The following is a 27,576-nucleotide window of genomic DNA, read 5'->3' as shown; positions in this document are numbered from 1 at the left end:
GTAAAAACAGAATTAATTTAAGACACAATGGGTCCATTCCTATTCTTTCATCACAGATTTTCAGAACAACGTGCAGGTCAAAGTGATTCGGAGTCCTGCAGACTTGATTCGATTGATAGAGGAGCTGAAGGGTGGAACAAGAAAGGTATGGGCCCTGCTCCAGGAAGGGGTGGAACCTGCCTCCCTGCTGGGAGCATTCGGAAGACCACCCCTGACCTGGGCCTGACCTGGGCCCCAAAGAGCTGCCTCAACTTCCTTTACTCCTCCTGAGTCCCCCACTACCACATCCCTGTTTGTCTGCCCCCCACGTGTCTACAGAAACCCCAGCCATCTACCATCTCCCTCTTTCTCCCGATCCCCACCCAGGGGAAGCCAAAGGCAGGCCAAGAGCAGCCTGGAGACAGTGCTGCACAAGTCCCTCCCAGGGGACCGGAGGTGAAGGAAAAGGGTGATCCAGAACATCAGAACGAGGTGGAAGAAGAGGAGGACGATGAGGATGAAGAAGATGATGAGGATGAAAGGCAGTTGCTGGGAGAATTTGAGAAGGAACTGGAAGGGATACTGCTCCCGTCAGACCGAGACCGGCTCCGTGCGGAGGTGAAGGCTGGCATGGAGCGGGAGCTGGAGAGCATCATCCAGGAGGTGAGCTCCACTCTTCCGCCTGCTGCTTCCGCAGCTGCCAGCGCCTGTGGGCGGGACAGGCCCAGGGACCGGAGGAGAACAGGGGCAGCACCTCGCCTGCCTGGGACATATGACCTGGCACCCTGAACCACTAGTTGCTTACTTAATTAAAAGGGGGGATGGTGGGGAAGGGGTCAGAGAGAAGGATGAGACTGAGATACTACTCCTCCGTGGAGCATGGACTGCCCCTCACACTGCAGACCCTTGACTGTCCACCCCCACCTTGGGCCTCCCAGACAGAGAAAGAGCTGGACCCAGACGGGCTGAAGAAGGAGTCGGAGCGTGATCGGGCTATGCTGGCCCTGACATCCACTCTCAACAAACTCATCAAAAGGCTGGAGGAAAAACAGGCTCCAGAGGTGACGAAGAAGCACCAGAAAAGGAGGGTTGTCCCCCAGAAGCGTCCCCCATCCCCCCAACCAGCAGGTGAGAACTATCAGACAGGAAGGAAGAGCCAGGTCCATCATCTTGATCCCTTCTGAGAATACTCACTCTCTCTCTCTTTCTGGGATACTGTTCTCACGCTTGCCTTCTTCCCAACACCTCTATCCCTTTGCCTGGTTACCTCCTAGTCGTCCTTTTGGGAAGCAGCTTTCAGAGGCCACAGGGCCTCTGGCTTGCTTGCATGACTGTTTTCCGGCTTGCTCCTGTACATCCAGTGCCTAGCACTTTGGCCGGCACCTCGTGGGTGATCAGTAGATATTAACCGAATGATGTGAGCCTGTGTGCGGAAGACCGCACGTCTGTGACAGGTGCTGCCTGTCGATGGCTAGCACTGCGCAGGGAGCGGCCCCAGCTAGCAGGGTGTCAGTGGGGCAGCCCAGCTGCTCATAAGCCAGCTGCCTGGACAGACTCGAAGTTCCCTTCCTCTTGCACCCCTTGTGTCCATTCCACGGGGCCTATGGGTGTGGAGACCAGGCATTCCAAATGGAATGTCCTAGTTTCAAACCTTCCATCCCATTATCTCTATTATAAACACTGAAATGTCTTTTGAGTCCCGACATTGTGGGGTGCCAAACCAGTTTTCCAACCTGCTTCTTAAAACAAACTTCTTTGCAGGCCCAGGTGGCCTGATTTTTGCTTCAGAAAACAGTCATTTTCCTGTAGGTGATGGGCAGAATTATCGGGTCGGGAGGGAAGAAAGGAGACTGAAGTTGGTGGAGGGAGCTTTATGGGTTGCAGTGGGGTGGGGTGATGGGTACTAATTTATTTTGAGCACTGGCTCATATACATGTTCGAGATGGAATAACTGCCGAAACCAACTGATGGCTTAGGGAGAGGCGACCACCACAGCCCCTCACCCTGGAGTCACGGCTCTGCTTTGTGTCTCCCTGTGTGTCTCCCCCTCTAAGAGGAGGATCCTGAGCACAGAGTCCGGGTCCGGGTCACCAAGCTCCGTCATGGAGGCCCCAATCAGGATCTGACTGTCCTCGAGATGAAACGGGAAAACCCACAGCTGAAACAAATCGAGGGGCTGGTGAAAGAGCTGCTGGAGAGGGAGGGACTCACAGCCGAAGGTGGGCCCTGGAGGGCGGGCTGGATTCAGAGCTGTTGGAAGGGCTTGCTGCCGAAGTGGAGGGGCTGGGAACCTCGGCCGGGGGCCCGGGGGCAGAGGACCTGCGCTGAAGCTCCCACCCCTCCTCTCTATTCACCAGCCGTCCCGATCCTTTCCAGGCAAAATTGAGATCAAGATTGTCCGACCGGGGACTGAAGGGACTGAGGAGGATGCACGCTGGCTGACTGATGAGGACACGAAAAACCTCAAGGAGATTTTCTTCAATATCTTGGTGAGAGGCGCCCCGCCCGCGAGTCCTGGACCTCCAGCCTTCCCTCTCCCGCAACCAGCTGAGGTGTTGAGGGTGTGGTTGAGAATCCTCCAGGCACCTCCCAGCCTCGCCGCTGGCTCAGCCTCAGTTTCCTCATCCGTAAGATGAGGCTGTTGGTTCTGGGCATCGGGCCCTCAGCAAGAGCCCCACGAGCCGTGTGTGCGCTGGCTCCTGCCTCCCCCATGCTTGCCCGCCCTCCCGGCTCCTCCAGCGCCCAGGGCCTCCCTCGGCCTCCGCTCACCCCCATGCCCTCCCGCCAGGTGCAGGGAGCTGAAGAGGCGCAGAAGGAGCGGCAGCGGCAGAAAGAGCTGGAGAGCAATTACCGCCGGGTGTGGGGCTCTCGGGGCGGGGAGGGCATGGGGGACCTGGATGAATTTGACTTCTGAGACCACCGCCTTTGGCTCGCCAAGGAGTCCAGAGTCTTCCTAGACTGGCCCTGCCTCCTTCCCCCCGATCCCCCGGGGCCCTGAAGGCAAAACAGCAGAGGAGAGCTGAGCTGTGAGCTGTGGACTTCGAGGCCCTCCTGGGGGTGTGGAGGGGCCTCGGGTTGAGTGCTGCTGCTACTGCTGAGAGCGCCCTCAAGACCTCCTAGGCCTGTGAGATTTGCTCTCCTGGGCTTCTCCACATACCCGCGTCCTTTCCTCCCGGCTTCCCCCGTGTCGTCTCCCAGCTTGTGGGTTCCTTTCCCCTCCCTACCTAGAGCGTTGTGAGATCTTTTGAGTGGAGTAGAGTGGGGGGAGCAAGAAGAGTGGGGCAGGTCAGCAGGCCCCAAGAGGCACGCCCCACCCCTGCCCCACTCCTGTTCAGAGGCGCCTTCCCCCTTCCCCCAGACTGGCTTGGGATGTCCTGCCCCTTTCCCTTTCCACACTGTTCCCTACAATCTGTGCTTCTGAGTTGAAGCACCTTCTCTCTGTTGCTGAGAAAATGGGAAGAAAGTTGCCCACCACCTCTGACACAATCCCATGAAAAGGGTAGGCTGCAGATCCACCCACCATGTTCTAGAACAATCAATCAGGTTTCTAAATAAAGAACTGGACCATCACACCATCAATCTTTTTTTTTCTTTTGGGAGGGGGTAGGTGGGTTTGGGGCTCAGTAGGGAGGAGACTTGGTGCTCTCCTCAGGATGGAGGGCATGCTCTCTGATCCCATTCTGTGCTCCACAGTCCGGGCAGTAGCAGTGGGGCTGCAGTATGCAGGAAGAGACCAGGACGGTGAAACAAAGCCTGCTGGCCTGGCCCTAACTGAAACACTTGCAGTGTTGGTGTCCCTTCTTTTCGTCATCTGTCCATTTCTGTTCCTTCTCTTCTCCCCGTTTATATCCCGAGAGCCACAAGGTACACACGGAGTTACCCCACCACAGGGATCCTCCTGCCGAGCTCTCCTACAGTGCTGCAGGCTCCATCCCCATACCTGCCAGCCATACCACTTCACTTCCCAGAAAAGACCTCTACCTTTGGCCATGCCCAGAGAGAGGGCTGCTGCCCACACAGGCCAACTTCCTAGTATGCCAGTGGTAGGCAGGCCTGGTTAGGTGTCTCCATCTCTTCCTCATTGCCAAGTGCAAATCTAGGTCCCCTGCTTCCCCCACTTTCTCCTCTTGCTCTGTCCGCATCTCTCAGGTGTGCAGCATTTTGCTGAAGACTCCGCCGACTCATGAGGTAAGGGATAGAGGGCATGGAACTCCCACGTCTCCAAAAGTGGAAAGAAGGATTCAATTGTTGAAGGAAGCTGTATGAGGCTGACCCTTTTCTTGCTGAAAGCGGTCTTGTACTTATTGTGCAAGTTATGCTTAAATTGTTTTATTTAAAAATGCAAATAGGTAGGCTTCTGAAACCCTGCTTCCCCAGATCCATTTGTGTATCTTGAGGGGAGGGACCTAAGACACTGTCTCAAGTGCAGCTACAGTCAGAATGCTGGATTCAAATCCTCACCCCTCCACTTACTATTAGTAGGGCCTTGAACAAGCTGTTTTAACTTTTCCAGTGCTGTATCCTCATGGGTAAACTGGATAACTGTACTGGCCTTGGGTGGTTGTGAGGATTGAATGAGATAGAGGGTGTGTTGTACTCTTAGCACAGTACCTGGCCCACAGGAGGTGTTCAATAACATAATAAACCAGCTGCTGAGTTCTGAAGAGACTAGATGATGGTACTTGGAGGCAAGAGTCATAGAAGGAATACCAAAAGCTGATCAGAAGCTATTTAGAATGGGAGAGTGGGGACAGGCTGGGGCAGGAGGGTTACCTTTGATTTGATAGGGGTAGAATCTTATCAGAAAATGGAGTTCTACAGTTAGACTTAATTGATATCTTCAGGCCACTACATCCAAAAAATAAAAATAAAAACAAAAAACAATACACATTCTTTTTAAGTGCACTTGGAACATTCTCTAGGATAGACCACATACTAGGACACAAAATAAGCCTCAGCAAATTTAAGAGGAAAGAAATTATTTCAAGTATCTTTTCTGACTACAATGGCACGAAACTAGAAATCAACCACAGAGAGAGAAACAAGAAAAAAACAATTACATGGAGATTAAACAACATGCTACTAAAAAAACCAATGGGTCAATGATGAAATCAAAGAGGAAATTAAAAAATACCTTGAGACAAATGACAGTGAAGACACAACCATACAAAATCTATGGGATGCAGCAAAAGCAGTCCTTAGACAGAAGTTCACAACTATACAGGCCTTCCTCAAAAAATAAGAAAAAATCTCAAATAATCAACCTAACCTACCACTAAAAGAATTAGAAAAAGAAAGACAAACAAAACCTAAAGTCAGCAGAAGGAAGGAAATAATAAAGATCAGAGAGTAAATAAAATAGAAATTTAAAAAACAATAGGAAAAGTCAATAAAACCAAGAGCTAGTTCTTTGAAAGGGTAAACAAAATCGACAAACTTCTGGCCAGGCTCACTAAGAAGAAAACAGAGAGGACCCAAACAAAATAAGAAATGAAAGATGAGAAATAACCAATACTGGGCTTCCCTGGTGGCACAGTGGTTGAGAATCTGCCTGCCAATGCAGGGGACACGGGTTCGAGCCCTGGTCTGGGAAGATCCCACATGCCACAGAGCAACTAAGCCCGTGAGCCACAACTACTGAGCCTGCGCGTCTGGAGCCTGTGCTCCGCAACGGGAGAGGCCGCGACAGTGAGAGGCCCGCGCACCGCGATGAAGAGTGGCCCCTGCTCGCCGCAACTGGAGAAAGCCCTCGCACAGAAACGAAGACCCAACACAGCCAAAAATAAATAAATAAATAAATAAATTTATTTAAAAAAAAAAAGAAATAACCAATACTGCAGAAATAAACACCATAAAAGAATACTATAAACAATTATATACCAACAAATTGGACAACCTAGATGGAAGGACAAATTTCTAGAAACATACATCCACCAAAACTGAATCAAAAAGAAATAGATAATTTGAACAAACCAATCCCTAAGTGAAACAGAATCTGTAATTTAAAAAACAAACAAAACAAAGCAAAACAAAACCAACCCCCTTCAAACAAAAGTCCATGACCAGATGGCTTCACTGGGGGAATTCTACAAAACATACATAAGAACTTATACTGATCCTTCTCAAACTCTTCCAAAAGATTGAAGAGGAGGGAACAGTCCCAAAGTCATTCTATGAAGCCTCCACCACCCTGATACCAAAACCAAGGACACTACAAAAAAAGAAAATTACAGGCCAATATCTTTGATGAACATATAAGCTAAAATTCTCAACAAAGTATTAGCAAACCGAATCCAACAACACATAAAAAAGATCATGCACCATAATCAAGTTGGATTCATCCCAGGATCACAAGGATGGTTCAACACACACAATCAATGTGATATACCACATCAACAAAAGAAAAGACAAAAACCACATGATCATCTCAATAGATGCAGAAAAAGCATCTGATAAAATTCAACATCCATTCATGATAAAAACCCTTACCACAGTAGGTATAGAGGGAACATATCTCAACATAATAAAAACCATTTATGACAAATCCACAGCCAACAAAATACTCAATGGTGAAAAGCTGAAACCCTTCCTGCTAAAATCTGGAAGAAGACAAGGATGCCCACGTTCACCACTTCTATAGTATTGGAGGTCCTAGCCACAGCAATCAGACAAGGAAAAGAAATAAAAGGTATCCAAATTAGAAGGAAAGAGGTAAAACTCATTTATGCAGATTACATTATACTATATATAGAAAACTCTAAAGACTCCATACAAAAACTACTAGAACTGATAAATGAATTCAGCAAGGTAGTAGGACACAAGATTAACATACAGAAATCTGTTGCATTTCTTTACACTAACAATGAAATATCAGAAAGGGAAAGTAAAAAACCAATCCCTTTTAAAATCATATCAAAAAAAAAAAAAAAAAACTTAGCAATAAACCTGACCAAGAAGGTGAAAGACTTACATGCTGAGCACTATAAAACATTGATAAAGGAAAGTGAAGATGATTCAAAGAAATAGAAATATAGCTCAAGCTCTTGGATTGGAAGAATTAATAGTGTTAAAATGGCCATACTACCAAAGCAATCTACAGATTTAATGCAATCCCTATCAAATTACCCATGACATTTTTCACAGAACTGAAACAAATAATCCTAAAATGTATATGGAACCATAAGAGAATTGCCAAAGCAATCCTGAGGAAAAAGAACAAATCTGGAGGCATAAACCTACCAGACTTCAGACAATACTACAAAGCTACAGTAATCAAAACAGCATGGTATTGGCACAAAAACAGACATATGCATCAATGGAACAGAACAGAGAGCCCAGAAATAAACCCATACACCTATGGTCAATTAATCTTTGACAAAGGAGGCAAGAATATACAATGGAGAAAAGACAGTCTCTTCAGAAGTGGTGTTAGGAAAGCTGGACAGCTGCATGTAAATCAATGAAGTTAGAACACTCCCTCATGCCATACACAAAAATAAACTCAAAATGTCTTAAAGACTTAAATATAAGACATTACACCATAAAACTCCTAGAAGAGAACACAGGCAAAACATTCTCTGACATAAACCATAGCAATGTTTTCTTAGGTTATTCTCCCAAGGCAATAGAAATAAAAGCAAAAGTAAAACAAACAGGACCTAATCAAACTTTGCACAGCAAAGGAAACCATAAACAAAACGAAGAGACAACCTATGGACTGGGAGAAAATATTTGCAAATGAGGCGACTGACAAGGGCTTAATTTCCAAAATATACAAACAGCTCATACAGCTCAATAACAACAACAACAACAACAAAAAAAACCCGAATCAAAAAATGGGCAGAAGACTTAAACATTTCTCCAAAGAAGACATACATATGGCCAACAGGCATATGAAAAGATGCTCAATATCGCTAATTATTAGAGAAATGCAAATCAAAACTACAGTAAGAGGACTTCCCTGGTGGCACAGTGGTTAAGAATCCGCCTGCCAATGCAGGGGACACGGGTTCGAGCCCTGGTCCAGGAACATCCCACATGCCGTGGAGCAACTAAGCCCGTGCACCACAACTACTGAGCCTGCGCTCTAGAGCCTGTGAGCCACAACTACTGAGCCCACGTGCCACAACTACTGAAGCCCGCACGCCTAGAGCCCATGCTCTGCGACTGCAACAAGAGAAGCCACCGCAATGAGAAGCCCATGCACCGCAACAAAGAGTAGCCCCCGCTCGCCGCAACTGGAGAAAGCCCGCACGCAGCAACAAAGACCCAATGCAGCCAAAAATAAATAAATAAATATATTAAAAAAAAAAAAAAAAACTACAGTAAGGTATCACCTCACACCGGTCAGAATGGTCATCATTAAAACAAGTCTACAAATAATTAATGCTGGAGAGGGTGTGGAGAAAAGGCAACCATTCTATACTGTTGGTGGGAATGTATCTTGGGGCAGCCAGTATGGAAAACAGTATGGAGGTTCCTTTAAAAACTAAAAATAGAGTTGCCATGTGATCCAGCATTCACACTCCTGAGCATATATCCAGAGAAAACTCTAATTCCAAAAGATACATGTACCCCAATGTTCATTGCAGCACTATTTACAATAGCCAAGACATGGAAGCAACCTAAATGTCCATCGACAGATAGATGGATAAAGAAGATGTGGGATATATACATATATATATAACGTATATATATATCTCAGAAAGAGAAAGACAAATATCATATGATATCACTTATGTATCTAAAATGTGATACAAATGAACTTATTTACAAAACAGAAACAGACTCATAGACATAGAAAACAAACTTACGGTTAAAGGAGAAAGTGGGTGGGGGAGGGATAAATTAGGAGTTTGGGATTAGCAGACACAAACCACTATAAATAAAATAAACAACAAGGTCCTACTGTATAGCACAGGGAACTAACTATATTCAATATCCTGTAATAAACTATAATGGAAAAGAATACAAAAAAGAATATATATATATGTAACTGAATCACGTTGCTGTTTACCAGAAACTAACACAACACTGTAAATCAACTGTACTTCAATAGAAAATAAAAATAAATAAATAAAAAAGAAAATAGAGTTCTAGAGACCTCGCTAGATTTAATCATTGTACTTTCAATAATAAATTCCTTTTTACTTTCCTTTGGCTTCTGGTAAAACTCCCAGCTGTGCTAAGGGACACAAGAGGAGGGGAGCAGGGTGTCTGGCAGATGGTAACCAGGAGGGGGTGAGGAAGAGGGGATGGCGAATGGCAGCAGGAATCCAGGTGAGGACACCAAGGGGAGCTGGGAAGATGGCGTGGATGTTAAGGGGCAGCAGCTCCCCTTCAGCTCCCAGGGAGTCCCCTTCTAGAGTCCTATTCTGCTACAGTCTGGAGGGCTCAGTGTTCTGTCACCCCACCCATGACCACCCTTTACATTTCCCACAGGCCAAGATGCAGCCCATGACAAAAAGGAGCCAGTGGAGTACTTAGTGTGGGGATTTGATGTGGGGTGCTGACAACTTGACCACCTTTCTCTGGTAGGAACTGAAAGGAACTTCCCGCTGGCCTGTGGTTCCCTGAGGTCATTTCATTCTCTCCAGGGTCCTTGTTTCCTCCCCATAGTCTCTCACACTCTTGAGCTTCTGAGGAAGGGAGTGAGCTTTTGCCACCAAGAAGGAAAGTGGGGATGGAGTGGGGGAGTCCAGGGTCTCTGATGAAAGAGGGGAAGGGTGGCTGGGTCTTCCAGTTGAGTCTTCTTTGCTCCTTGCCTCTCTTCCTCTTGTTTTGCCTTCCCAGCCCACATGCCTGCATCTGCACCTGTTACTGCACCTGCAACCCTGAATCCACCTTTTCCTGGGTCAGGGTGCTGTGCTAGGTGGTCACCCAGCCTAGGGCCTTGTAGAACCCAGGCCTCCCATGTGAGTGGGATCTGGGCCTGTTCCTGCAACCAGCTCAGTGGTGCACCTGCAACTGAATGTCCCTCGTGGGGATGAGGAGTGCAGAGGGCCAGAACCAACCCTACCAGAGGACGCTGGGCCACAGACTGGTTTGTCAAGGTAGCTGACAACACGTGTGTGGCTTTGCCCAGCCCGTGCAGGCTGCTGGCCCGCCGCCGCCCGCCACCCCCCTCCCCCGTCGGTCCCTCTACCAGGTCAAACGCTTTCAGCTGCACACAAGGAACAGCAGGACTGGCTATGTGCTGAACCACGAGATGCTGCAGCTCTTGGCGGCTGCGCTGGCCTCAGGCTGCTGTGTCCTTGCAGTCCTGTGCATGACATGGGGGTGGGCAAATGTCTGCCTCAGCTGAACATGGAGTTTGTGACACCAGGGACATCTGTGATTGGGAGACCTTCCATCCCTTCCCTCCCTGCCAGGAAAGGGACCCCTACAATAAAGCTCTACTTCTGGTACCAGGTGCTCAAAGTGGGTAGGCTGGCCTGGGGCAGTCCTCCAGGACTGATGCTGGAGCCCCTACCAGGTGCCCTCTGAACAGATATTGTTCAGATTACAAATAAACAGATGCCACCAAGGTTACCTGCCCAAGATCACCTAACTATGAAGTGGAGGTACTGGTGTCAAAATCAGATCTGACTCCAAAGTTCCTGCTCTTAACCAAAGCTACTCTATCTTCTCACCCCTCCAAGCAGCCCCCCTCCCCTGTCCTCTTCTCTAAGCTCCACACCCCAACTCCTTCCCAAAACAGGAGTCATCTTGGGAGTTAGTGACTCCTCTGCTCCCTGGGTCCCCACTGTTGCCCTGACCTGCCTGTCTCCTTCCACTACATGAACCTGGAACTGTTCTACATGATGGAGCATCTGACCTACTGCCTCCGCGCCCTTGGATACTGCCCTGCCACCAGCCCCAGCAGGAGGCACCCTCCCTGGCCCTCTCCCACCTCCAATTCCCCACCTTGACCACGGCCATTCCCTGACCCAACTCTTCAAGAACAGACCAGCAGCTCACCCCCTAGACAAAATCACTTCCTCTTTAATTGCTGTTGAAGAAGATTCACACCACCTGCCTTGGAGGAGATGAGGCGGGGGTATTCCCCCCCTGCCCCCGCCCCTCTCCTCTCCCCAGTTACCTGGTCCTTTGCAAAATATTTTAGCCAGGAAAAAAAAATACCGGAAACCACTGACACAGACGGCCCAAGGGCTGGGTTGACTGAGGGAGGCGGGGCTGGGCCAGGTAAATTCACCCCAGCACCCCCTTTCTGGGGATGAGACAGGGGGCCTGGAGACCCTCCCAGCCACCTCACATCCTCTTAACCCTGGCTGGGAGGGATCCTGGGGTTGAGGGCTGGGTCTGGAGCTGCTCCAGTGGAAGGGAGGGGCTGGACAGAAAGAACAGTGGGGGAGGGGTCCCATTGTAGGGGTGCCGCCTACCCCAGATCACCACGGGCGCTGCACAGTCACAGGTACGCAGTCACGGTCACAGACACTCACAACCCGAGAGCACCCCACCCCACCCCACCCTCTGCCCACCCTTGGCTTCCCCTACCCTGAAACGCCCTCCCCAAGCCCTGCCCGCCCCCGCCCCCTTGTTGGGGAACAAAGCAATAAATTACAAGGCCCCTCCCAAGTCCCTCTTAGCCCGCTCCTGCTCCATCCCTTCTCCCTCCCGAGATAGTAGTGAGGAGGGACCCAGGCTTTAGGCTCCCCCGACCCTCTAGCTTCCATCCATGGGTGGATGTGGGGGGAACGTCCTGATTTCCACTCCTCATGGTCCCTTTCACGGAAAGGGTTGGGGACCCCCTACCCCCATGGGCAGCAGGGGTCCTGCCCCTCGCTGCCCTTCCCCCTTCACTGGGCAGTGAGATTAGCATGGAAGGAGTAGGGTCCCCCTTATTGGCCCCAAGTCCCAGGGCTAGCCCTCCCACTTACTAACCCCTCCCTGTGGCGTGGCGTCGCCCCAGGAGCCAGCCTGGGTAAGTGCTCGCGCGCCGTGGGACTGTCGAGCACAGGCAGGACTGGGTCTTTTCCCCCACCCCTAGGGGGCGCGAGCGGGCACATCCAAACGGCCAGGAGCAGGGACCGCGACGGGGGCGTCCCCTCCCGCAAACACCCAGAGGGTAGACCCAGAGCAATCCGAGTGTGCAAACAGTGGAGAGGGGACGTGTCAAGATGGGGTCTCCATGCCTCGTTGGGGAGAGGGAGGTGAGTTTGTGTCTTCTGGGAGGCGTGGGGGCTGTGCCCTCTCGGGGGGGGGGGGGTAAGAAGTGCTCCCATGGGACGGGGTGCGGATTGGAGAGGTGAGTGGGTGCATCTGTCCAGCGGTCCACCCAGTGTGGTCGTGCCCGGCCCGTGGGGGGGTAGGGGGTGTCTCTCCGGCGGCGCAACTATACCAGCGCGACGGGGACGTCGGCTCGGCCCACGCTGGCGGCGCTGCTCCGGCGGCGGGGGCTGGGCGTGGCGGTAATGCTGGGGGTGGTGGCCGCGCTGGGGGTGGTGGCTGTGCTGCCGCCCTCACCCGGGCAGCCGTGCTGGAGAAGGATGTCGGCGCACAGCTGGCTGCCAGCCTGGCGGGCGTAGAACAGCGCCGTGCGGCCCTGCGCGTCGCGGGCGGACACGTCGGCGCCGTACTAAAGGGCGGAGACGGCCGCGTTACGGAGCGTCCCCAGGGCCAATCCCCGCCCGCCGGCTCCCCGGGATCGCCACGCCCACTTCCAGGGTCCCTTTGGGGCCCTCGGGCTCTCAGGCGCCTGGCTGTTTGCCAGACGGAGCCCTCAGAGACCCCTTTACCATCTCCCCGCTCACGTACCCATAGCAGCAGTTGCGTGATGACGACGTGGGCGAGCTCGGCCGCCAGGTGAAGTGGGGAGCGAAGCTGCGGGTCCTCCGGGCTGGTGTCGAGCGGCCCGTGTCGCGCATGGGCCAGAAGCAGGAGAACGGCGGCCACGTCCTGGGCCTGCACCGCGGCCCACAGCTGGCAGCCCAGCGGCTCCTCGGAAGTGCCCAGCGGCGCCAGGAACAGCAGCTGCTCGTACTTGGCGCGAATCCATGACTCACGCTCCTCCCTGCAGGACCAGGGATCAACGGGAAGGGCTCTAGGGACCCCGCATCCTGGACCTCTGCTCCCTACCCAGGGGACCCTCTCGGGAGCCGCACACCCTAAGTCTCCCCTACCCCTCTCCTGCACGCGTACCGCGAAGAGTCCCGCGTGGGTTTGGCACGGCCCCGCGTGTCACTCTCCCACACGCGATTGGCCATGTCGTTGCCAATGGCTGTCAGCACCAGGGTCAGCTCCCGCGGCCAGTCGTCCAAGTCGAGCGAGCGAACGCGGGACAGGTGTGTGCCCAGGTTCCGGTGAATGCCAGAACACTCGATGCAGATGAGTGCGCCCAAGTTCAAGCTGGCCCACGTGGGGTCTGGGGACGGAATGCAGGGGTCAGCTCCTGGCCGAGCAGCACGGGCACACCAGCATTCATCAATTCCAGCGAACCACACTCCCTCCCAGGTCCCTCCACTGCTCCCTTGCGCTCACTGGGGGCCCCGCAGTCCACGCAGATAGAGTTCCCCTTGGCGTTCCGGATCGCCTGGATGGCCACGGCTTCGCTTTGGCTATCTGTGCGCAGCTGCAGGAAGGGTTGAGGTTAGCACTGACTCTCCCTCTGAGCCCTTATCCGGACTCCTCAGACACTCACCTCTGCTCTCCGCCCGACCCCCGACCCATTACCTTGACCTTGCTGCTCTCACAGCATTGCAGACTGGCTAGGATCTGACTTTCGATGGCCTGAACCCAGGCGTCCCGCTCCTCAAAACTGGCTGCCTCAAAGTGCCACGTCTGACCAGTGCTGGACACGATCAGGAACTCGAAGTTTTCCTCTGGGTGGGGGGATGGGATGGGGTCATGAGGGACAGAATTCAAACAGGAGCTGCCTTCCCCAAACCCTTCCTCCCTGATATCCATCCCAAGCCCCTGGGAGTGGGGCAGAGTCGTTGGGGAAGCAGAGGGTGGGGGAGAGCAGGAAGCCCGAGCACATGCAGGGGAAGGCAGGGGCACCCCCGCCCCTCTGCACCCCAGCTGAGCACCCCACCCAGCTCCCCGCTTGTTACCTGCTTTATAAATATTTCTTAAACTACCAAAGGATTTTAGTTTCCACATTTTGCGCTTGGCTGGTTTCCCGAAGCGAAGGAGATAGAGACAGAATGAAGAGCAGAAGAGAGAAAGAGACGAAGAAAGGAGAAAAAGAGAGGCAGACGGAGAGATGGAGAGAGAGATAGTGACAGACAGTTCCAGAGACAAAGCAGGACAGACAGATGGGGAGAGAAAGCAGAACTAAAGTCAGTGGCCCCGGAGCAGAGTAGAGCGGAAGCCAAGAGCCATGAGAGTAGGCAGATCTGGAACCCGGGTCTGAGCACCCGGCAGAGAGCAGGGGCGGTGGGGATTGGTTGTCATGACCAGTGAGAAGCCGGGTCTCTGGGAGGAGAAGGGATGGCCAGGATCTGAGTGAACACGGGGAAAGGGGACAGGCGTTCACACGCCTGGGGTTCAGGAGGAGTCTCAAGGATCTGGGGGGAGTCACTAGGGGCAGGAATGGGAATCACTGTAGTCAAAGGCTGTTGGGGGAGCTTGGCAATCACAGGAAGTTATTGAGAACAGGAGCTGGGTGGTCAGAGCCCAGGAGCTGAGGAGTCGTGGGGGACATAGAGGTCAGGGGCTGAGTCCCTGGGGGTCAGTGGGGGACATAGAGGTCAGGGGCCGAGTCCCTGGGGGTCATGGGGCCTTCTGGGTGCAGGGGCTGGGGTGATAAGCAGAGTTGAGGGCAGGAACAGGAATTAGAGGGTCATTAGGAGAGGGAGCAGGAGCTACAGACTTGGGGCGGTCACTGAGAACAGGGGCTGGGGACTACTGGGGTAAAAGGCATTGGCTGGGGAATGGGAGGAAGGACAGGGGCTGAGGGGCATCCATCCAATTTTCACTAAATAATGTGCAGAGTGGTAATGATAGTCAAGCACTCAGCTCAGGCACTTTTCCTCCTCCTGCAGGAGTGAGGTCCGGGATCTGGAGTTTGGGGGTGAGGGTCCAGGGTGGGAGTAGAACTGCCCACCAGGGCCTCACCTTCAGCCTGCCCAGCCGAGCCTTCAGTTTTAGATGGTGTTGTCAACTTTTTCCTCCTCTGCTTCTTCACCATGGGAGAAGGAGGGGGTTCCCGACTCAGGGGGCTCAGGTCTCCAGATGGGGTACAGTCTTGGGGAGGGGGACACAGCTGCCTCAGCTGCCCCCTCCATAGATTTCCTGATTTCTCCATAGCCTGTCTCCCCTGAACTAGATTTGGCATTTTAGGGTCCCCCTCCTCAGCCAACCCTCTCTAGGAGGTCCCCCTTGATCATTCCTGGGGAGGAGGGCAGATGAGTGGTTTAGAGTCAGACCTGTACTCAGATCCTGGCTCTGCCACTTACTGGCCTTGAGACCTTGAGCAAGTCACTTAATCTTCTGAGCCTCAGTTTCTTCATCCCTAAAATGGGGATAATAATCTTGACCCGACAAAGTTGTTGTGAGGACCATTTGTTACAATGTTACTTGCTATTTTTAAAAAATACATATTTCCAAACATTCCAAACATTGATGGCTGGCTATGTGCTGCACAATGTTCTCAGTATAAGCCTCAAAGCAACCGTCTGAGGTAGAAACTATTATCTCCCTCTTACGGATGAGGAAACTGAGGTGTGGAGAGGTCAAGTAACTTGCCCAAGTGGCAAGCCAGGATTCAAGTTCAAGTTCAGGCAGCTTAGCTCTAGAACCCAGTTGTCTTAGCCATTATGCTAAATATGGTATGACTGAGCTGGGTGCCTGGGCACCCAGTTGATGCTCAAGGTGTCCACTCATGCATTCAGCCTCCAAGCTCCCACCCCAATTTCATTTCCCACTGCATCCCATCTGGATCTGGAAGACAGTGGATGGAGGGTGAGTCCTCACTGACCAGTGCTGAGGGCTCGGGCCAAATTCCGGTCTGGCTTCAGCAGGTGCTTAGATGTCTGGTCTGGTGGTGGCTGCAGGGAACTGGGGCTGGGGCTCGGGCTTGGGGTAGGAGTGGTGGCTTCTGTCAGAAGGGGAAGAAGATAAATCCTCAGTGAGCTACTCAGTCTCTGGGCCCAATTCCTTACATGGTCCCTCTTCATCACCCACCTTCCCGCTTAACCAGTCCCATTCCCCTCTTCCCTACTACCCCTCCTTTCCCTAGCCCTGGCCCCTCTCCTGCCCCTTTGTCATCAATCCCACTCACCAGGGCCTTCCCCCATCTGGACAGTGCTCATGTCCTTCACCAGCCCATTGATGCTGGCTGAGGGGCCAAAAGCAGAGATGGCCCGTGGCGGCCGCTTGCCGGGGACTTTGACTGTTGTTCGTAGCAAGTCCATCTCCTTGCCGTGGGTACTGTGGATGTAATCCTGCAGCAGTATAGGGGTTGAGAGTATAGGGAAGGTTGGGGTCCTCAGTGGTGCTGGGAAGCAGCCAATAGTATCGGCTAGAGAAGGGGTGGAGAGGGGGCTCTAGGAGCGGACTGGGTTGGGATGAGTTCTAGGGGATGAGCCCAACAGACTGGGCCCAGCACTGTCTCCTCCAGAAAGCATCCCCAAATGGCAGGCCAGGTGGAGGTCCTTCCTCCATTTTCTCCCACTAGACTGCAAGTCCTAGGGAGATGTATTTACATTTCCATCTCCTGCATGGGCACATGGTAGGTGCCTAACAGATGTTTGCTAAACTGAAAAGAGTAGGACTAGCGCTTCCCAGAACCGATGTTGGTGTTTGTCAGAGGCACAGACTGGGAGAGCTAGAAGTGCATCCAAGGCCAGCCAGTGTGGCCCAGCCAGTCTCTGGCACTCACATTAATGCTGGGATGGTAGAGTAGGAAGCCATTACTGGACAGGGTCACATATTTCTTCTTCCATTCTTTGTTCAAGGAGTTGCCACTTCGCTTTAGTAGGAAGCTCTGGAGAACGGAAAGAGGCATATGGGAGAAAACCAGTTAAGACCACCTACCCCCAGCCTGCCCCCAGTCCCTGGACCACCCACCTGTTTGATGGGGATGGCTCGCCCACTCCCCGTCGTCTCTCCCCGACTGTCCAAGCTCCGTTTCTCAGAGTCACTGCCCCGACGATTCTGGAATGGTTATTGGCATCAGTTAGAGGGTGGATAGAGGGATATGCTGCCGGAAGGACAGGGAAGACAGATGAAGAAGGGCCCAACAGAGAGGTCTAGGGATGAGGGAAGATGGGCAGGTAACAGAGGACGGGATGATAGGAGGTTAGAATGTCCAATACCGCAAAAAGGCTGGTCCTGCGCTTGGCTGCCCGGTGCAGGGACCCTGGGGTGCTCAATCCAGCCACGGCAGCTGCCTCAGCTCGGAGCTCCCGGTGACCAACATTGGGTGAGGATGGGAGGGAAGAAGAGTAATCGCTAGTGTGGCCCCCGTTACTAGCCTGCAGGCAGATGGAGGGGTTAGAACAGCTGAGATGCCCCCACCCCACCAAGCTACAGTTACATCTAGTTCTGAGGAATTTGAGATATTCCTTCATCTCATCACCATTTATTTGTATTGTCATTAACAATAAAACTCCTCACTAGCATTGTCACAGTGCTTTAGATTTTGCAAAGGTTGACTTCACAAGTATTATGCCATACAATTTTCCTGACAACCTTGGGACCTTTAGGTGAGTTGCTCAAGGACGCTGCAAATGGTGTTTCAAACCTGGTTGATTTCCAGTCCAATGCACTTTCTACAAATGGTATCACTGCCATTTCCATCTGCCCCCCGCGACCTCCTTGGGTTCTCTGTACCTGTCCTTGGATCACCAGCCCTTCCTCTGATTCCTACCAGCCCCTCTGTGGACCCTGAAACCCCAACTCACCTGCCCAGCTACAGGAGTGGAAGCAGCTGAGTGGCTTGGGGAGCTGGGCAGGGACTTGCAGGCAGCCAGAAGCTGTTGCTGTTTGCGCAAGGTCACCACCTTCTGGGCCACTGAGGGGAGGGGGAGGAGAAGGAGGAATGAGCAGGGCAGATACCCAAGACCACCCTTCGTTGCCCAGCTTTGAGAACTCCCCAGGAGATAACATAGGCCCCAACTTCCTTGTCACTGTGGCCTTCATGCCACCTGTAGCCTAGCCAGCTCCTCCTGCCCAGAAGGACCTGTGGCTATGAAGCAAACCTTCTCTGACCTCCCTGGTCCCTCCTCCCTCCTACGCAGGTAAATTTCCTGTCACTCACAGAGAGAGGCCTGGATGTGTGACCTCTAAGAACATCCTAGTCCCCAGCTCCCTGATTCCCACATATGTGGGGATCACCACACTCACCCTCTTGGAAGACCCGGTCCACATTGAGCCCATAGGTTGCACAAGTCTCATAGTAGCTGCAGCGCTTCATATCGGCACACAGAGCCCTGGCACGAGCATCGCCCACAACCCGAGGGGAGGAAGCACTGATCCGGTCTAAGGGGACAAGAAAGGGGGAGGACTGGATGAGGGGGCCCCATCCCCACTTTGCTGCTTTCCTTTCTCTTGGGCTCTAGTCCTAGACTGGGACCACTAGGACAGGGTATGAGAGAATATCCCTCCTATGACCCAGTGCAATGGGAGCATATAAGCCTTTTGTGAATGCTGGGCCCAGCTCACATGCCCAGCTGCAGCATGAGTAGGGTGGGTTAGCTCTGTGTGAGTGTCTTCAAAGAATACTCCAGAGGTGAATGGAACGTCCTGATAAGGTCTGAAATGGCTGAGACTCATGAGTGACAGTCACCCAGCCCTGCAAATTCAATGAACCCTGAGCTGAGTGGGAGGACACCTGGCATATGAGCTAGGAAGAGGTTGAATGTCCACGGATAACAGGTGGACTGTTCATCTGCAGAAAGAAAGCAGGAGGCAAGCGACAGGTGGAAGCAGCCACCTGCAAGATAGGCATCCAGATAGAAAGTCCTGCCGGCTTTATACAGGTGGGTACTGGAGAAGCTTTCCCTGGCTCTGCTGGAAAAGATGGCCTGGTGGCCCTCTCTGTGTTTTCTCCATCATTTCATTTGTGTCTTCTCTTTGTTTTTAGATAAGTTCCTTTGAAAAGTGTCAGCCTGACCCAGCTGTAGCAAGGGGAAGATGCAGAAGGCTTTCTAGCCACACTAGGGCCTGAGATTTTCTGTATTTACCATGGTGGCGGCATCAGGAAATGGCAGCGTGAGAAACACAAGGTAGGTGACATCTCAGAGGAATGAGGACTGCCACTGTAGCTGTCCCTTCCATCCTGGAGAGTCCTCTTTTCTCTCTCAGACCTTGGTAAGTTTGTGTTTGGTTTAATGACTCTCTTATTTGGAGACCAGGCTCCTTCCAGAGGGTTACTGAAGTCCAAGTAGCCGTGTCCACACATTACCAAGCTCTCACCTATGTTGGGTGATACCCAGTAGGAACTCCCCTGAAAGCAGCACTTCCCCAGCCCCTCCTTACCTTGTGTCCCCACCAATGCCAGGGCCAGGCCTCCTCGTCCCTCCCCCCGAAGGGAGCTCAGCTGCCCATGAAGACGGCTCACGGCCTGGAAACTGTTCTCATCCTCCAGGCTGAAGACGAAGATCACAGCATCTGCCCAGCCTGAGAACTTGCGGAGCGTGAGGGAGCAAATGGATGGTCAGACAGGTCCACTCCTCTGGATGCTATTCCCAAGGAGACCTGGGAAACCAGAGCCCTCTCCTTTGGCTAGTGCTGACCCCAGCCCGCCTGCCTACCCCATCATCTCATCCCTCACCTTGGTATCAGGTGCCCCAGCTTCCTCTCGGATCAACACCAGATGAGTCTGTCCATCCACCAACATTTCTTTCTTGTGCTGCTCACCTGTCCAGAAGAGTTGGATGTGGTAGGAGGTCAGAGGTCACAGTCACCAAACCTCCCCATTCTCCTTGTACTTTAGCTATTCTGGCCTCATCCTTCCCTCTGGTCTCCATACCTGCATAGTCATTGATCACACTGCCTGGATCCCTGACCCCAATCCTTAGCTTACTATGGCTCCTGAGAACTCACTCTCTGTCTTCTCCAGCACCTGGTATGAACCGGTCAGGAATCGGTGGATGAGCGATGACTTCCCACTCCTGGCATCACCCAGCACACCCTGAGGACAAGGTTGTAGAACAGAGATTGTAGGAATTAAGAGGAAGGAGGATAATTGAGTCTGGACACTCCAGAGAACTCAGAGGGACTGGCAGTGTTAAATCATCCAAGCAGGGTCCTACAGGGCCTGGCTGACAGTCAGTCAGGAGACAGTATTTGGGAGGATCAGGCCATGCGTGTGGTAAGAAATTATCTCAAGCTGGAAGTGTACAACAAGCTGAAGAATGTCAACAACTCAGTACCTTTTTTTTTTTTTTTTTTTTGGTGTTGTGTTGTTTAGGAAACATACTAGTTGCATGTCTGGTGGGGGGCATGTCACAGCTCTAGGCACTAGTTGGAAAATTTTACCCAATTCTAGGCAACAGAACATGAAGGGCTAGAGGGGAGATGTCAGAAATGAGAAGCCTGGAAGAGAACCATGGACAAGCAGGAAGAAGGGAGACTATAGAAGAAAAGGTTGTGCGGATGTATCAAGTCCCAGGAAGGTGCCATGAAGGTAGAATCTCTGGAGAACTGGAAAACTATTCCCCATTCTCACAGAGAGGGAAGGGAAGAGGTGAAGGAGAGAGAGTTGAGAGTTCAGTTGGGGGGGGGGTCAATCTTCATACAGACAAGGGGACTGGGTTACCTACCAGGCGCAGTTCAGGAATGGAGCGGCTCAAAGTCCATTCCTGGCTATTGACCACAGCTTCTGTAACGGAAAAGGAGTTGTAAGAGGGGATGCTCCAGGCCAAGGAGGGCTCCCAACCCTCAGCTAGCCCTCCTCCTTTTGTAGCTGCCCAGCCTGGGCTGGAGAGCTGTGTGGAAAGGCTAGGTTTGAGAGTGGTCCCCAGTCCTCCCATCCTAGCCGCTCTCCCCACAGCTGTTGCTGCCGCTCAGTGGTTGCTTAGCAACGGAGCCAGCAAGACAAAAATACTTCAGTTGGCATCTCCCTTAAAGCACATCCCCAAACGTAGGTCCCTGCTCCAGACCGAGGGACCAAGGCTCTGACAGTGGCGGGTTCTTCCCTCTGGAAGGAGAAAAGGTGTCCTCCCTACCGGCCTGACAGATTCTCAGGGCAGATCTCAGGAAGAGGGGCTGGGACATAGAAGGGAGTGGGTCTTCCTCAATCTCCGTTTCACAGGACAGAAACTGAGGTGAGGATATCCTTCCCCCTTTTCAAGGTCAACGGCACGGTGGCCCTGACCCCTCCCCACAGCCCAAGGAATGGAGCTTGGATTTTTCTATACCTCCCTCTCCCATACCCTTCCCACAAGCACCCTCCAAAAGAACGGTGGGGAAGGGCTCCACTCCCTGGCCGAGAGAAGCCACAGGCCTGGGGAGGGATGGGGGGCACGGGGGAGGGAAGGATGCTCCTCCCTCCCGCCGGGTCCAGCCCCCGCGCCTGACACTAGCCGGACGTTCCCGGGGCGCCGCAGCTGCGGCGGGAACTCTGGGATCCGGAGCCATCTGCTCCCACCCGCACCAGAGCCAAACCCCGGGGGCCGCCCGCGCTCTCGGACCCGCCTCCTCTCCTGGGAGTGTGAGCTGAACCAAGACGCCCTCGCCTCTCTCTTCCAGAAAATAAATAAATAAAGACACCCCCCTCCCCGCCAAAAGACACTACTTTCTCCGCACCCTCTCCCAAGTCTCCAGGGGTAAGAATTGCCTTTGCAGCAGTTCCACCCCCCTGAGTCACTCCTGGTCGGTCCCCTGCGGGTTTCAATGCTGCTCGGGGGCCAGGGTGGGCGGTGGGGGAAGTGAGGCTTCCTATCCGCCCCCTCTCCCTTCACACTCAAGTATTCAGCACGTTCCAGCCCCCACGTACTCCCGTACTGCCCAATCGGCCTTCACTGCCTGGAAAGAAACCCACTGCCTCCCTGCTGCCTCACTAGCCTGCTCTCAGCCCAGGAAAAGACCTGTCCCTGGCGAGGAGCTGCCTGCAAGGTCACTCTCATGCCACCTACCCCAAGTGCTCAGGAGAAACTGAGGCTTCCTCATCCCTTTCACCTTCAGTGTTCCTCTGGGCAAAGCAAAGCCCAGTTTCCATCTCCCAGAGTCCAGCTGAGGCTGGAAGTGGGGTCTGGGGCTTCTCTGGGAGCAATTTCCTACAGCCACGCTGACCAAGGGCATTATTTCCCCAGAAAGCTCTGAGGCTTTCTGAGTCCCTCTGAAATCAAGTCCTCTCTCATGTCCCACAATGCCTACTCACCCCGCTCCAGGACCTCTTATCCTTTGCCCCAGTCCTTGGCAGAGAATTGAGCCTGGTTCATCCACCCACCCAAGAAAGAAGCTTCTCTAAGTCAGTCCTGCACACCGCTCCCCCACCCCAAGCTGAGCATTTCAGGTGCCCTCCCCTCCCTGTTCTCAGGCCCTGGTCCTACTCACTAGGGGAAGCACGGAGCTCTGCACCCAGCAGCTCCCTAGACCCGCTGCCAGAAGACAGGACCGGGGGTCCGGGAGGAGGTCCGGAGCCAGGAGGCCCCCCTGTGCTCTTGGTAAAGATGCCGCTGATAAACTTGAGCATCTTGCGATCTCGAGTGGATGCTCGGCCCCCCTCCCGGCCCCGTTTCAGCCCCGGAGCTGGAGGCTCCAGAGTGATTGGAGGTGCAGGCCCAGTGGGCAGCGCGGAGGCGGCGGTAACAGCAGCGGCTGGAGCCAGGGTTGCTGGGACGGTTAGCGGAGGCGGAGAGCCAGCAGGCGGTCCCGGGTGCAAGTCACTGTTGTCCAAGGTCTTACTCTTGCCTTTCCGAGGGGACAACTTCCCTCGGGCTCCGGGCCCAGCCCCGACCCCACCGGCGGTCGTGGCTGCCGCTCCCCCTCCCCCGGCGGCGGCGGCGGTGACAGCAGCAGCAGCGGCAGAAGCTCCAGTCCCGGTGCTGCTCTTTGACCCCTTGACCCTGGGCTTGCCCTCGCTTTCGGGCCATGACAGACGGCTACCGGCGCCCTTGCCCCCGCCGGCTTTGGCGCCACTGGTGGTCACGGTCTTGCAAGGCTTGGGAGCCGGCGGAGGAGGCGCCACCTTGAGCCTCCGGCTGCCGGTGCCGGGGTGCGGGGAGGAAGAACCGGGGACGCCGCCGCCCGCCCGGCCTTCGGGTTCCGGACCCCCCCAGCTCGGGCTGCTGAGCAGGGGGCGCCGGGAGGAGGTGGGGGCGCCCCCGGGCTTGGGGTCGGGACTCAACCCCCCGGAGAGTGGGGGCCCGGGAGGGGCGGCCCAGAGGGAAAGGCGGCGGCCGGGAGCCGGGGAGACGGGGCGGGCCGGACTGGCCGGAGCCGGGGACAGGGCGGGGGGCTCGGCGCCCCCGGCGCCCGCGCTGCTCGTGCTGATCCACAGCGCATCCTGCCGGTGGAAGAGACGCTCGTGCCGCTTCTTGCCCGGCTCCTCCGCGCCTCGGGGGCTACCAGGATCCCCGGTCTCGGTACCTCTGGTCCCCGGGGCACCAGCTGCGGCCGCAGACGGAGAAGGCGGCGGCGGAGGCACCGACTCGAGCTTGACCAGGGTCAGCGAGATGAGGTAGGTCGTTGTCCGGCGCTGAAGCGCGCCCGCGCCCCGGCTCATGGGGCCCCGAGACCCCCGAGCTGGGGAGGGGAGGGGACTCCCCCGGACTGCCTCAGGGGGGCCCGGCCATGGGGCCGCCCTGCTCGCTGCCCCCAGCCCCCGGACCCCGCTGAGCCCCCGGCCCGGCTCCGCTGTCGCCGCCGCCGCCGCCGCCTCCGCTTGCGCCCCCCTCCCATCACACGGGGCGCCCCCTCCCCATGCTCCCCGCCCTGCCCCCCCACCCCTTTGGAGCCCCGGGACCTTGGTGCTGCTCCAGGGAGGCGCGCCGGACCCCGCACCCCGGCCTGGGTGGCGGCGCTGAGATGGGCGGGGGAGGGCGGGGAAGACTGTAGAGGGGCAAAGAAGGGAGAGGGAGGAAAAGGGGGCAGAAAAGAGGAACCCGAGGCTAGGGAGAAGAACCGGTGCGGGGGAGGCGGGGGGGATGGGGACTCAAGGGGCAGGGGCCGCGGATGGGGGGTCGGAGAGGGGGTCTTAAGGAGGGTGGGAAGCTAATGGGGCTGGTCGTGCGGGGGATTCGCAGGGGCGCGGGGAGGATGCTGGGGATGGAGATACAGGCGCCGGCGGGGGAGGAAGGAGGGAAGCCGGAGGGGGTGGGCACCCACAGGTCTGGGGTCTAGGAGAGGAGGGGCGTGAGATCCGGGCGCAGGGTCTGGGGGGCTCGCCGGGGCTCGGCTTGGTCCGGATGCGCGCTGTGTCCGGGCGCTCCCCTCACAGTGAGGAGGAGGCGGCCCCCGGCCCCACCTCCCCACTCTATCTCCCCCCGCACCTTCTCTCCCCCAGCACGGCTGTCTGCGAAGGCGGTGCAAAATCCAGGACTGGATTTCCCTCCCAAATCCTGGGCTGGATTTCCTGGAACTTGGACTCACCTACTCCAACACTCCAGCACCCTCCCCTAGCACACCCCGGTCAGGGAGCCCTACTGTTGGGTGTGACATTTAGGCGCGAGAGTAAAGATCGGTGTATGGGTGGACGATCCTCGGAGAAAACGGAGCAAATGCGGGTTCACTGCCAACTCTGGGGAAGCTGATGTGGGAAAGTGGGGAGCCCTGAAATCCCTTTCCCAGGACCCCTTGTTTCCCCCAGGTACTTGCACGAGTCCCTTTCCCCATGACCCAGCCCCCTCGCCCCCCCACCCACCCTCCATACGCGGTGCATTGACTGGGCTGTACTTGAGCCTAACTGTCCCAAAGTGAACTTGGAAAGTGTTCCCTGGGGATGGGGACAAACATGGAACTTAGCAGGGTGGGTGGAAGGAGGGGGTGCCTCAGGAGGGGAAAGATCTGCGGAGTCGAGGAATACAGGCCGAAAAGTGAGTCAAAAGACTCCAGCTCGGGGTGGAAGGAGAAGGAATACGTCTACAGACTGACACCACCCCCCATACCAAAATTCATCTGGTCTCCATAGCAACCGTAGCTCCAAGAGTGCCTCAGAAACAGCGGGGATAAGCAGAGAGGAGGATCGGTGTGTATGGTGGGCGGGGGCACCCGCCAGGGGATTTGGGGTTAATGGAGGCACCACCTTCACACCTGGTTACCCACGTGAGGGGTATTTAGCGCCCCGAATATAAAGACCGCCCTCAGCTGAGGCAGAGGGTACAGGCCTCTTCTGGGTTTCCATTCAATCTCCTGAGGTTTTCGGGGTGGGGCTTTTTTAGAAGGTTAAAGAGGAGACAGACAGAAAGAATGGAAAACGTCTGCTCTGTGTCCTCCACCCCTTTAGGGACCCTGGAGTTGAAGGCTTACTGTCCTCCAGCCCAGGGAGAAGGTTGAAGGGGGTAGGCCGATGGCGGACAGAGGCTGAGACCGGGCGTCGAGGGAGGCCTCCTCTCAGCCTTGGAGACCCCTCCCTGGGACTCGGGGAGTCTCAGCGTTCCCCTAATTTGGCGTCCCACCCTCCTGACGCAGCGGAGACTATAATAAGTGCTGCCGTGGGCGGCTCTCGGAGGCTGAAGCCAGCGGCATTGCTCGGCCTGGTAGGGGGTAAGGGTGGGGGGGGGCAGTACCAGGTTGCTGGGTGCCCTTTGTTCTCCCTGAGACCTGTACCCTATCCCTCCACGGACCTGTCCCGAGGTCAGCACCTCCCCCCCAGAGCCCCCCTCCCACCGCAGCGTTAGGATGACACCATCCCCAGAACAGAAGACCCTTCAGCAGCCTTTTCTGAAAGAGAAGGTGAAGATTTGCTGATTCTGGCTTAATTCTCCTTCCTTCCTTTGGTGGCCTCAGTTTTCCTTTACGTTCAATGGGAACAGAATACTGACTCTTAGAGTGCAACAAAAATCACTTATGAAGAGTGGTCTTCTCAGAGAGTTCAGCCTCCACCCCTCCTCACTCCCTCCTCTCCAGAGCTAAACTGAGTTCCTCTACCTGCCTAAACCTCTTTCCTCCCCCACCCTTTTCTTTTCCTACTGGGGTGGAGCTTGGAGTTCCTCCCTAGGAGGCTCCATGGGGCCACTCCCCCCTAGGTCTGCCTTTCCAACAGCTGTAGGGAAGGTATCAGCTGTAGTTCTTGGCAAATGGTGGGGGACAGGAGGTGAGAGGGGCACTACTGGAAGAAAGGCAATGGGAAGGGAATCAGACTGTTCCCTTAGGAACCTGAACCAAACTGGTTCTTCCCCAAGTTATGCTCTGATGGCCTCTACTATCAGAGGGGTCTGGCAGGAGGTATCCTTGATGGAAAGAACAGTATCTTGCCCATCCCCCCACCCCAACCCCCAGGTAAGCAGCTAAGAATGGAGAGGCTGGAAGAGACCAGGATATGATGGAGGATGTGCTTCTCCCAGACACCTTTCATGAGCAAAGTAGCCGGCTTTTATTGGCTCTTTGCAGCTTCGGGGCAAATTAGATGACACCGGACCAGAGGTGACCTCCAGTTCCACCAGTTCCTTAGTGGTGGAGCCTTGTGGAGAGAGAGAAGCTGTTCCTGCCAGGGCCCCACCACAGGATTGAAGGCTGGGGTGGGCAGGAGGATGTGGCGGATGGTGTTGCCATGGCAGCACTTCCTCCCTGTGTTGTCATCACTTGCTCTAATGGCACTAAGGACGTAGGGCGGAAGGTGTGTGTGGGGGGGCAGACAGGAACGGGAGCACGGGGAGGAGAGGGGACCGAGGAGAGTCCTGGGAACTTCCTTGCACTTCGGCTGTGCAGAGCATGTTGTGTGAGCGTTAGTGTGTGTCTGGGAGCCTGAGATACTCTGCGTGGTGTATTTCAATCTGTTGTGGTGTGTGTGTGTGTGTGTGTGTGTGTGCTCTCTACAGCTGGAGAACAAGAGGTCACTGATCCTTCATGGGTCCTGGGAATGACCACATTATCCAGTCCCAGAACCTCCTGCCCCAAACTGCTTCCTGCCCCAGACTCCCCAGGCAGGGTCCAAGTCTACCATGGGTCTGTCACGGCCTGTCTTCCCCATGCTCACCCACTTCTCCATTGCCAAGGTCAGCTCAGCAGTGACCTGTATTTTGATCCCCTGGGAGAAGGATCAGAGTTGGGGAAAGAGGAAGAATGATACCTCCCATGTCTTTTTCCATTCTTTCTAAATGTATTCTTCCCCCCAAGTCCCAGCTCCATCTCGGGGACTAGAAAGTGGCTGATTGGGAAGTGCTGTGTGATCCAGCAAGCCCTTATATGCCCCTGCTGGTCCCCAATACACCCAAGTTGGGAGCTAATCCTTCTCTTACCTCGTACGCGGTCCACTGAGGCCTGAATGCTGTCCCGAAGTTCAGGGTCGCTCACCCTCTCTGCCAGCTTCCTGAGGCGGCTTAGAGCCTGCCTGGCCACCTCATGTCGTCTGACTTCTGCTCTCACTGTAGCTACAGCCAACTGCCTCTGGACATTCATGTTGCCCAGATCTGTCTTGCTGGGCTAACAGCAACCTCTAGCCCTGAAGCCCATAGCCCCGCAGCCCCCAAACCCCAGAAGGCCCCTTCTGCCGTGCCCCAGAACTCCCCTCCCCTGCCTGCCCTTCCGTCTGTCGACTTCACTTCCTGA

General features: G+C 54.6%; 2 protein-coding genes across 5 annotated transcripts in view; one reads left to right on the top strand and one right to left on the bottom strand.

The window, feature by feature from the left end:
• The window catches only part of OS9 (OS9 endoplasmic reticulum lectin), a 30,085-nt gene extending 26,534 nt beyond the window's left edge, over positions 1–3,551 (top strand). For 2 of the 4 annotated variants that reach the window (XM_061204625.1, XM_061204624.1), the window contains exons 10-15: positions 57–145; positions 367–642; positions 918–1,107; positions 2,034–2,198; positions 2,356–2,468; positions 2,768–3,551. In XM_061204625.1, coding sequence (XP_061060608.1) covers positions 57–145; positions 367–642; positions 918–1,107; positions 2,034–2,198; positions 2,356–2,468; positions 2,768–2,893 — 959 coding nt within the window. In that variant the 3' untranslated portion in view covers positions 2,894–3,551. The remainder of the gene's footprint in view (positions 1–56; positions 146–366; positions 643–917; positions 1,108–2,033; positions 2,199–2,355; positions 2,469–2,767) is intronic. The other 2 variants (XM_061204627.1, XM_061204626.1) reach the window with 1 other exon arrangement.
• Positions 3,552–11,570: 8,019 nt separating this feature from the next.
• On the bottom strand, positions 11,571–23,593 carry AGAP2 (ArfGAP with GTPase domain, ankyrin repeat and PH domain 2). Its single transcript, XM_061206424.1, has 18 exons — positions 22,423–23,593; positions 20,688–20,746; positions 19,969–20,056; positions 19,697–19,782; positions 19,402–19,549; positions 18,268–18,402; positions 17,826–17,935; positions 17,238–17,396; positions 16,990–17,076; positions 16,802–16,906; positions 16,202–16,364; positions 15,899–16,018; positions 15,037–15,165; positions 13,651–13,799; positions 13,459–13,549; positions 13,120–13,342; positions 12,736–12,991; positions 11,571–12,556 (listed from the first exon to the last, which is right to left on the bottom strand). The coding sequence occupies exons 1-18, from the start codon at positions 23,591–23,593 to the stop codon at positions 12,314–12,316; spliced, it is 3,522 nt and encodes a 1,173-aa protein (XP_061062407.1). The 3' UTR covers positions 11,571–12,313.
• Positions 23,594–27,576: the final 3,983 nt, after the last annotated feature.

The sequence above is a fragment of the Eubalaena glacialis genome, chromosome 11, assembly GCF_028564815.1.
Source record: "Eubalaena glacialis isolate mEubGla1 chromosome 11, mEubGla1.1.hap2.+ XY, whole genome shotgun sequence".
Taxonomy (NCBI): Eukaryota; Metazoa; Chordata; class Mammalia; order Artiodactyla; family Balaenidae; genus Eubalaena; species Eubalaena glacialis.
This window is presented reverse-complemented; position numbering and strand designations above follow the sequence as displayed.

Coding starts and splice junctions, on each gene's coding strand:
- AGAP2 (XM_061206424.1), bottom strand. CDS start 23,593: ATGAGCCGGGGCGCGGGCGCGCTTCAGCGCCGGACAACGACCTACCTC. Junction 13,550..13,650: donor GTGAGAGCAGCAAGGTCAAG/GTAATGGGTCGG, acceptor CCCTTCCTGCAG/CTGCGCACAGATAGCCAAAG. Junction 12,557..12,735: donor TCACGCAACTGCTGCTATGG/GTACGTGAGCGG, acceptor TCCGCCCTTTAG/TACGGCGCCGACGTGTCCGC.